Here is a 10,066-nt window from a genome sequence, read left to right as displayed (position 1 = left end):
CGAGGCGACCAATAGGCGGCGGCAGCAGCAGCGGCGGGACAGGAAAGCAGCTGGATTTCCGGGGCTGGAGCTACAGCTGCGGCGATGGCGCACGAAGGCCCGGTGAGCTTTAGCTCAGCTGAGGGTGCCCCAGAGCGGGGATAGACCGTTAAGATCGGTGTCAGGAACCGTGGGCCAGCTCTGTGCCACCCGGCGCCCGCCCTCCATGCGGGCGTTCAAGATGACCAAGGAAGCCATGTCGGTGCATTAGGGCAGAAAATCTACACCTGCACCACGCCCACTCACAAGCATTGTCACACTTGGAACCTGAGGGAAAGGGGTTAAATGGGCGGTGTAGAGCTCAAGAACAAGAAGTGACTTTGGAAACAGTTAATGCATGTATAATAATGTTTCTTATACTGAGGTACCCATTTAAATGGATAAACCAGAATTAGTCAGGCATTGGGGAGAGGTGTTGCTAGATATGATACATTTCGAGAATTTCAGGAGGAAGAAATGGATTAAACAACAATTCTGAGGCTGCACTTGAAAGTCAATTGTTTAAAAGGTAAGATACTTTAAAATAAACAGACTTGAAGAGAATTCGTGCAACAATCTCTGGCCCCTCTGCTCCGGCCACTTATAGGTACAGCCATTATCACGGGTGTCACATGAGACGCTGGGCAGGGAAGTATAAGAAACAAACTCTCCTCTCCCAGCCCTACCTGCTCTGCTCTGGCCAAGCCTGGACTGGGCCGTGGGCCATTCCCTGGGCTTGCCAACAGGACTGTTCTCTCTAGCAGAGAGGAAATGAGGCTTAAGGGATTTTGAGTTCAGCGCGAGGTTTAGGAAACACCAGAGTTGGGGGAGAATGAATTTTGGGGAACACCATGTATGGGGCAATAAGGGTGGGGATGGGGAGGCAAAGGTTTGGGAAGATTACGTTGGGAGGTGAATTTTAGAAGGAACCAGGTTCAGGGAGACTTTTGTGGGAAAATAAGAAAGCTCCCAAGAATCTGCTACTAAATTCCTATGTCCTTAATATGGATTTGGGGGGGGACTAGATTTTTCTTTTTCAGTGGATTTTTCTTGATTATAAAAGGATACAAAGTCACTATAGAGAACTTACAAAATGGAGAAGAGTGTAGGAAAGAAACATATCCACTGTTAACAATTTTTGTGCTTTCCTTTTCTTCAACACATTGGTTTACATATCTGAGATCATACTTGATATGTAATTTTGTATCCTGTTTCTTTCAGTTAACATTACATCATAAGTATTTTCCTATGCTATTGTAAATTCTTCCTAAAGACTGCCTTTAATCATTGCATAATATCCATCATATAGGTAACACACAATTAGCCACCTATTCTCTTTTTGTTAGACGTATATTTTCAATATTCTGCAATTATAAATGACATCACAGGGACTATTTTAGAGAATATATTTTTATTTTCATTTCAGAATATGCCTTTGTGTGTATTCATAAAACTGGAATTGGTACTTTTGAAGGTTGGACAGCTTTTCAAAAGTTTAATAGTCATCAACAGTTCCACTTTTGTGAAATATTATGTCCTTTGCTTATTATCCTTGGAGGTCTTATGATTTTTAGAAAATTTTATGCATTTTTAATGTATTTGGGGAAATTTATCCTTTTTAAAAATTTGTTGCTCATACTTTTTGTTTAGGAAGCAGGATAAAGTCAAACTCTGGAGTCAGACAGACTGACATGTGAAATATGACTCCACTACTTCCTTGCTCTGTTGTCCTGGGCAAATTCTGTAAAATGTGGTTAAAAATAGTATGTAGTCTAAAAAATGTAGGAATTGAATCCATGTATGTGACTGATATACTTTAAGTGCCAGTAAATGAAAACTACTATTATCACCTTCTAATTAGGAATGTTTTTTAAAATAAGCAGAGGAAAATTTGACCTATATATATAAATAAATATATATACTTATCTACCCATTTCTGTATTATTTCTTACATTACTTTTATGCCTAGGCAGCTGTTTCTCACCCAGAGATTATATGACAATTTAAACTATTTTTCCCTACATTTTAAAATTAATTTTATTTATTTTTGGCTGTGTTGGGTCTTCACTGCTGTGTGCGGGCTTTTCTCCAGTTGCAGCGAGCAGGGGCTACTCTTCGTTGTGGTGCATAGGCTTCTCATTGCGGTGGCTTCTCTTGTTGCAGAGCATGGGCTCTAGGCGTATGGGCCTCAATAGTTGCAGCACATGGGCTCAATAGTTGCAGCGCGTGGGCTCTAGTTGTGGCTCGTGGGATTAGTTGCTCCTCAGCATGTGGGATATTCCCAGACCAGAGATGGAACCCATGTCCCCTGTATTGGCAGGTGGATTCTTAACCACTGTACCACCAGGGAAGTCTTGTTGACTTTTCTTTCTCAAGTTCTTGAACTCGCAAGAGTTTTGAACACTTTGAACGAGTGCAAATAGCAAGGACTGTGCAGTTAGAGCTATATATAGCCTGGGTTCACTGTGCAATCCCAAGCAAGTGGAGGTAAACTGCTGTCAGGTTTCAGTTTCTTTGTCTGTAAAATGGGCTTAGTGAGCTGTTACGAAAATTAAATTAGCTAGGTCACACACCTGAAAAGCATCTGTCACATAGTAGTCTCTTAGTAAATTATCCCTCTCTAAAGGCTTTCTTTCCTACTAGACAACTTGAGGAAGCTTCCTCCTAGCCCATAACTGCTTCTCCACTCCTCAGTTTCCCGCCCTGATTGCCCCGTTCCTTTCCCACAGAGGCAGGTCCGAGACCGCGGGGTGACCCGATCCAAGGCGGAAAAGGCGCGCCCGCCTACGGTTCCGGTGCTGCAGGTGGACATAGTGCCTGGGCGGCTCACTGAGGCCGAGTGGATGGAGCTCACGGCTCTCGAAGAGGGCGAGGAAGTGGTGGGGGACATCTTGGCTGATCTGCTGGCCCGAGTCATGGACTCTGCCTTTAAAGTCTACCTGACCCAGCAGGTGGGGACCTGCATCCTTGTTCTCCAGACCCATCTCCCCTCTCCCTGACCCCTCCCTACTGGGCTGAGACCCCTTATCGCCTCTGCAGTGCATTCCATTCATCATCAGTGAGGCACGGGAAGCCATGCTGCAGATCACCGAGTGGCGCTTCCTGGCCAGGGACGAGGGAGAATCTGCAGTGGCAGAGGACCCCACATGGGGCGAGGACGAGGAACCCTTGCCTTGCACGATAGACGCCTGGGCTCAGGGATCCGTGCCCGTGCTGCACGCGCTGACCTCGGTGGGGCTGAAGGAGAACTTCCAAGGCGAAGTAAGCTCAGCCCCACCTACCTCTCAGCTGTCACCGCCGCCCCTGCCGCGTCTTCGATCTCCTCAGGGCCTCACTGGACTGCTCCACCCTCCTCTCTACCCTTTCTGACGTCTCACCACTCACCCCTCACCTCCCCCCTGGTGCATTTCCCCAGGACCAAGAGAACGTGGACCAGATCCCTTTAGGAGGTTCGTGGATGGATATAGGCTCTCAGGAGCGGATGGAATCTTGGGAGCGTCCTCCTGAACTGAGAGTCACACCGGGCCCCCTACCCACCCTGGTTCTGTTTCAGGAGACAGGGCCCAGGGGTCCTTTCGAGAAACTGGACGACCAGGCGAGGGGCCACCTGTTTGCAGTCGGATCCTTGAACGGGAGCATCCAACTGTCGGGAGAGATGGCGCCCGCCGGCAGTCCCCACCCTTCTCTGGAGCTGTCCTTGGTAGCCAGCCCTCAGGCCTCTGTCGAGAGGGCACAGCCCCTCAGCTCTCAGTTCTCGTTTGAGGACCTCTACTCTTCGGCGCCGCAGCCGCACCGGCCGGAGCTCCAGGAGGAGAAGGTGCCCCGCATCCCCTCGGTCGTGTCGGTGTCCGGCCCCTCTGCGGGCGGCCCGACCAGGCTCAGCTCCTCCGGGGGGTTCCAGCCGTAGCAGCCCGGGCGTGGGTGACCGTGGCACAGCTAATGAAGAAGTTAACCCCCAAAATGTGGTCACTCCCCTCCAAGCACCTGCCCCATTTTGAGCCCTGAACCTCAGGCAGTGTGAAACCTACCTTCCTTCTGTCTGCTTGCCAGAAATAAACATCTGAGTTGCCTTAAGTATTGGCCTGATGCCTGTCAGTTTCTTCCAAGTGTGTGCTCTCATGAACTGGAGTGGTCTAGAAGAATGTAGAACACTGGCTCCAGGGAATAGTTCCATTACACCCTTAGGAGACCCTGCTTTATAGGGCCAAGGTGGCTCTGCAGCAGAGGCATTCTGGAGAACCATCCCCATACCCACAAAGGAGCAGACATAAGGGTTCCAAGTGGGGTCTGCCTCAGTTTGGAGAACTTATAAGAGTCTCCTTCCAGTAGGGGAAGAAGGGGATGGCCCCACTTAAGCACAGAGTGATTCGAGACATGAGGAATTTAATTTCCAGTCTCTGGAGCTCTGTCAATTAATCTTAGAGTACAAATCCAAGTTTCACTTGGAGACACATTTGAGCCTATGCAGGGTTTAGGGAAACCTGGACTCTCTTGATCTTTGACTTGGACCAGCAATGGAGTGAGGCAATCAGATAGCTAGGGAAAACAATTTAAGGAGGAATTCACTCTCAGTTTCAAACGGGATGCTCAAGCACATCCACGAGTGAGTGCCTCCTTAAATTTTGTGCCTTATGCTCCACACCAACCTCTTGCCTAGTCCTACTCAGCTTTGACTAGTCCCTCCCCACCCTCCCATGGGCAGCACTTCCAGTGGCAGACCAGACTTCTCTGCTATGTCACTGTGGTCTCTACTCAGCACCCCAGTCTGGGGTCCTGGCTCTGTCCTCCTCATTCTGGTCCTCCTGCTTACACTAAGTGTGCAGGTCTGGCATAAGCTGTATCTTTGGGACCTCCAGTGCTGCTCCACGGATTTGACTGGGAAGATAGCAGTGGTAACTGGGGCCAACAGTGGTGAGTGCTCCTTCTGCACTGTCACTTCACTAAGGGCCTCAGCCTCCAACAGCCCCAACAGGGAGGGCAGGGAGGAGGACCAGCACCCACTGTCAGAACACTTGTCTCCCCCCGCACCCCCTCCCCCCACATTGCCCTTTAGTCACTCCCCAGACTAGCATACTCTGAAGCTGCCCTCCCACAGGCATCGGGAAGGCTGTGTCCCAGGAGCTGGCCCGCCGCGGGGCACGTGTGATCCTGGCCTGCCGTAGCCGGGTGCGTGGACAGCGAGCCCTGGCCGAGATACAAGCAGCGTCAAAGAGCAACAGCCTCCTGCTTGGTGACCTGAGCTGTATGAACTCCATCCGAAGCTTTGCTCAGTGTCTTCTGCAGGAGTATCCTGAGATACATCTACTGGTAAACAATGCTGCAGTCTGTGGTATGTGCCTTGATTGCTTCCCCTAAGCACATTTCAGGAACCTCCTTTCTAGCTCAGGGACCCCAAAACAGGCATCCTCCAAGCCTAACCTGTACATACCATGGAAACACTATAATTCAGACACTATCCTAAAAAGCCTACCTTAAGTTATAGGCTCAAACTTCATTGCCCCCATCTCAACACATCCATGCTCCTGTGGCATTTCTACTGAACCCAATATGTCCTCCCCAGACTTTGTCTCTCTCAGGGTCCTCACTCCATCACCCACCACCTATGTTTTCATCTCCTCCCAGGATTCCCCACTACACTTACCCCAGAGGGCCTTGATCTCACCTTTGCCACCAACTACACTGGGCCCTTTCTGCTCACAAATCTGCTCCAAGGTAAGGAAGGATGGGTGCTTACCTTCTGTGCCACCCCCACTTCCCATTCCCCTGGCATTTTTGTGCTTACTGTCTCCCATGGTCATCTCCTTTCCCTTGACACCCAGATGCTTGCTGAGCAATGACCCAGTATATTTTTGCTGTACACAGCAGGGAACCCATCTGGCAACAGTCAGGATGAGGAGGCTGGTAATGGAATCAGTCAGCCCCAAATACAACCAGCAAGAGGATGTAAGATCTACATCCCACCTCTCTTTCCCCCAGCTCTGAGTTCTAGCCAGATTAGTAGAGTCAGTCATCTCAACAAAAGCTTCTTGAGGGTGGTATTAGGCTACTAGAATTAAGGAGGTTTGTATTCTTCCTAGGGAGGGGAGGGATCGGGTGACAGGAACATTCTCCCTAACATTTTCTTTGGAAAGTCTAATAGCCTCTTTAAAAGAAAATTAATTTTTTGGTCAGGTAATACATGTCCAAAGTACAAAAGGGTATGCAGTAAAAAAAGACAGACAGAAAGAAAAAGTCTCCTCCTCTCTTGGAAAATCAGCTACCCATTCCCCTCCTGGGAGGCAACTACTATTGCCAGGTCTCATGTACCCTTTAGTGGGTGATTAAATTAGCCCCAACTGGAAAGTGAACAAAGAGCAAGGCCAAACCCTATGCATTTGTAAGTAAAAATATTTTCCCCCCTTTCCAAAACTTAAAACATGCTACAATACCCTGTCTGTACCTTGCTTAGTAATAGTTTCTTAAACTGCCTTCTCTCCCATCTTCCCTACTCTAATCTATTCTGCGGTATGCGGGCCTCTCACTGTTGTGGCCTCTCCCGTTGCGGAGCACAGGCTCCGGACGCGCAGGCTCAGCAGCCATGGCTCACGGGCCCAGCAGCTCCGCGGCATGTGGGATCTTCCCGGACCAGGGCACGAACCCGTGTCCCCTGCATCGGCAGGCGGACTCTCAACCACTGGACCACCAGGGAAGCCCCTGCCACTTCTAAGAAATCACCTTTCATCGTATCACTTTCTTGCTTCAAATCCTTTGAAGGAACTCTGTACTTTATATAATGAACTAAGCTGTTTCTCTCCACTTAAACGACCCTCTGCAGGCTGAGAGTCTCACCTTTGCCTTTCCCAAACCCACACCCTTGTCTCCAGCCAGACAATCTGTATCTCTTGGGCCACACTCTGTTTTTTAATTCTGGCTGTGCTTTTGCCCATGTATTTCCCTCTATCTGGAATATCCTTTCCCATTTCTTTAGCCTGTCTAACTTAATTCAGCTGCCAACACTCAGCACAGATGTCACTCGTGCTGTGGATCCTGCCGTGACACCTCTGCCTCCCCCAGCCGTCCCCATTTACACTACTCCCTTAGTCCCTGTACACATCTCTGTTCCTGTACTGATGTTGCTGCATGAAGATCAGTCTCCAACTAGGTTGAGAGCCCCTTTGGTCTTCATGTCACTATGTCTGCAAGTTTGGAGTTCACTGTCCTCTTTAAGAATAATCTTCTCTCCAACAAATTTTGGCTAAATACCTCCTGCTCTAGTTTTCATTTGTGATTCTTCATTTAAATGGAGTGCTCAAAATAGTTTTAGCATTTTGAAACAATAAGTAAACTCATATGTGACAACTACAATTTATTTTTCCAATAATTTTATTTATTTATTTATTTTGGCTGCATTGGGTCTTCATTGCTACTCACAGGCTTTCTCTAGTTGTGGTGAGAGGTGAATGCATGGTCTTCATTGCAATGCATGGTCTTCTCAGTGTGGTGGCTTCTCTTAGTTGCGGAGCACTGGCTCTAGGTGCGCGGGCTTCAGTAGTTGTGGAACACAGGCTCAGTAGTTGTGGCTCACGGGCTCTAGAGCGTAGGCTCAGTAGTTGTGGTGCATGGGCTTAGTTGCTCTGCAGCATGTGGGATCTTCCTGGACCAGGGCTCAAACCCGTATCCCCTGCATTGGCAGGCCGATTCTTAACCACTGTGCCACAAGGGAAGTCCTACAACTTTTGATACTTTATATAATCCAGACTTTTTTTTGTAGAGTTAGGAACTCTTTTTTTTTTTTTTTTTAAGATTTACTTTACCTGTTCTATTGATAGTAATTTTACTTTCACTCTTTTGGAAGACAGTTAAAATTAAAAAAAAAAAAAAACCACACACACCTTCCCAAGTATTTCTGCACACATTTCTTTTCCCCTAAACCTAGCACCCATATGTCCTTAGCACCTAGCGTGGTGTCTGCCATAATACAGGGGCCTAGTGAATATCTGCGGAATGAATAATTAAAAGAATGAATGTATGAGTGTGTGAAAGACAGTTTTCACGCATTTCCAGCCTCTCCTTCCCCTTCTTAGCCATCAGCAAGATAAAAATATAAACAAGGATTAATTAAATTAGCTCCAGCTGGAAAGTGAAAGAAAAGGCAAAACTCCACTTTTACTTTAGGCAAAAAAAAAACCCCCACTAAAATAAAACAAGGGGAAGAGCATTAGGAAAGCAGCTAATAAAAATGAAGTCTCAGTTCACGTTATTCTGTGCCTCTCCTGGGCGCCTGCATGGTGACCCCCTGACACTCTCCTGAAAGCCTGGGATGGTCCCTGTCCTCCTGGAGTCTCATGGAGAAGCAGGTTGGGGGAGTGGGCATGGGAATTTACTCTAGGACTTTGCATTGAAGGTGTGTGGTCCTCTCTCTACCCAGGGGCCCTTCAGCGGGCAGGGTCAGCCCGGGTAGTGAATGTGTCTTCCTTCCGGCAAGCACATGGGTACATTGATGAAGAACATCTGATAGGGGCTGGTAGACCTTTGACCTTCAACCAGAACTATGACTGCAGCAAACTTCTTTTGGCCTCATTCACTGGGAAGCTTGCCCAGAGACTGCAAGGGACAGGTAACGGCCTCTGACATCCCCTACTCCTCCACTCCCAACACTACCTCCCAACACTTCCCATCTCATTCCAATATATTCTGGCCATATAATACTCCCAATATCCTCCAAGCCAGCTGTTAATATCCTCCATTTATCATCTGTGCACCCTATGTTTCTCTCAACCCCATCTTCATATCTCCTTTTCGTCCTTTTCCAACTCTCTCATCACCTACAACTTCCCTCTCCTCCAACAGCATCCATCATGTTCCTCCTCAAGATCACCCAACACTTTCAAATACTTATGTCTCCTTACTGGCTCAGATATCACCGTTCATGTAAGTTACTAAACACTGACTTCCCTGGCACCACCCCCAGGTCTCTTGTCACCTCTACCCGACAGATCTGAGAGGATCCTCCCCTCATTGCACATTGCAGAACCACACTTAACCCTTTCTTCCCACCATCCTCCTCTCACTTCATTTTTTTTTTTTTTTTTTTGGTGGTACGCGGGCCTCTCACTGTTATGGCCTCTCCCGTTGCGGAGCACAGGCTCCGGACACGCAGGCTCAGCAGCCATGGCTCATGGGCGCAGCCGCTCCGCGGCATGTGGGATCCTCCCGGACCGGGGCACGAACCCGTGTCCCCTGCATCGGCAGGAGGACTCTCAACCACTGCGCCACCAGGGAAGCACTCTCACTTCACTTTGTACTACACGTCTCTCTCCCTCTCAGGTGTGACTGTGAACTCTGTGGACCCAGGTGTTGTATACACGAAGATCATGAGGCATTTCTCTTGGCCATATCACTTCCTCTTCTGGCTCCTCAGCTTCTTCTTTAAGGTGGGTAGTGGAGGGTGGGGCAGGGCTCTTTTGCTGAGTGTCCTTTACTCCTCTTCTTCCCCTGTGTCTCTACAGGATAGCAAACAAGGTGCAATCCCAGTCCTCTACCTGTGCTTGGCAAAGGAGCTGGATGGCATTTCTGGAAAACATTTTAACAGTTCCTGTGTGATAACTCTTCCCCCTGAAGCTGCTCAGGATTGTCACGTGGCCCAAAGCCTCTGGAATACCTCAGTCCGACTAACAAACCTAGACAAGGTGGATTGATCTTCTGTGACCCCTGCCCTAACTAGCCACCCTCTCCTTGACTCCCAGCCCTTACTCTGATTATGCCTTCTGTTTGCTGGCTCCAAGGATCAATCTCTTTGTCCAGTATAGTGACCACTTCCTCTTCCTGTTGGTTCAGAGGCGTGAGAGCTCGGATCAGCCAGGGGACAGTTTCAGCTTCTACTTTTCTGCTAGTACTTTGATAGAAGTATTCATGTCTTGGGCCCTAGGATCTCCAAACCTACCGAGTCCCATGTTGTGGTGATGGGGAGTAAGACTCCTTTCGGTGGGTATTAGATGTACCAGTAAGAGGAGAAACTTCTACCTGTACCTCTTGGTTCCTGGCCTTGGGGGAGACGGTACCACATAGT

At 48.5% G+C, this 10,066-nt stretch overlaps 2 protein-coding genes across 3 annotated transcripts; both read left to right on the top strand.

The window, feature by feature from the left end:
- Nucleotides 1–3: 3 nt before the first annotated feature.
- C11H2orf81 (chromosome 11 C2orf81 homolog) lies at nucleotides 4–4,092 on the top strand. 2 transcript variants are annotated; one of them, XM_067007355.1, is made up of 4 exons: nucleotides 4–102; nucleotides 2,748–2,969; nucleotides 3,058–3,279; nucleotides 3,572–4,092. In XM_067007355.1, exons 1-4 carry the CDS (start codon nucleotides 85–87, stop codon nucleotides 3,923–3,925), a joined length of 816 nt encoding a protein of 271 aa, XP_066863456.1. In that variant the 5' UTR covers nucleotides 4–84; the 3' UTR covers nucleotides 3,926–4,092. The 2 variants fall into 2 exon arrangements, with proteins under 2 accessions (XP_066863456.1, XP_066863457.1); XM_067007356.1 differs by having other exon boundaries at nucleotides 41–547.
- A 659-nt stretch (nucleotides 4,093–4,751) lies between these two features.
- Nucleotides 4,752–9,695, top strand: LOC131765493 (retinol dehydrogenase 12-like). The gene is made up of 6 exons (XM_059079136.2): nucleotides 4,752–4,929; nucleotides 5,114–5,347; nucleotides 5,641–5,730; nucleotides 8,426–8,614; nucleotides 9,325–9,431; nucleotides 9,507–9,695. The coding sequence occupies exons 1-6, from the start codon at nucleotides 4,752–4,754 to the stop codon at nucleotides 9,693–9,695; spliced, it is 987 nt and encodes a 328-aa protein (XP_058935119.1).
- The last annotated feature ends 371 nt before the right edge of the window (nucleotides 9,696–10,066 follow it).

The sequence above is a fragment of the Kogia breviceps genome, chromosome 11, assembly GCF_026419965.1.
Source record: "Kogia breviceps isolate mKogBre1 chromosome 11, mKogBre1 haplotype 1, whole genome shotgun sequence".
Classification (NCBI taxonomy): Eukaryota; Metazoa; Chordata; class Mammalia; order Artiodactyla; family Physeteridae; genus Kogia; species Kogia breviceps.
The sequence above is the reverse complement of the archived record's forward strand: the minus strand, read 5'-3'. Positions and strand labels throughout refer to the sequence as shown.

What these genes read in the sequence shown, in the direction of transcription:
- C11H2orf81 (XM_067007355.1), top strand. An exon ending in AAGTCTACCTGACCCAGCAG is followed by an intron (nt 2,970 to 3,057) that starts GTGGGGACCTGC and finishes TCGCCTCTGCAG; the next exon opens with TGCATTCCATTCATCATCAG. An exon ending in AGGAGAACTTCCAAGGCGAA is followed by an intron (nt 3,280 to 3,571) that starts GTAAGCTCAGCC and finishes GTTCTGTTTCAG; the next exon opens with GAGACAGGGCCCAGGGGTCC.
- LOC131765493 (XM_059079136.2), top strand. Translation starts at nt 4,752, where the DNA reads ATGTCACTGTGGTCTCTACTCAGCACCCCAGTCTGGGGTCCTGGCTCT. An exon ending in AAACAATGCTGCAGTCTGTG is followed by an intron (nt 5,348 to 5,640) that starts GTATGTGCCTTG and finishes ATCTCCTCCCAG; the next exon opens with GATTCCCCACTACACTTACC. An exon ending in TCCTCAGCTTCTTCTTTAAG is followed by an intron (nt 9,432 to 9,506) that starts GTGGGTAGTGGA and finishes GTGTCTCTACAG; the next exon opens with GATAGCAAACAAGGTGCAAT.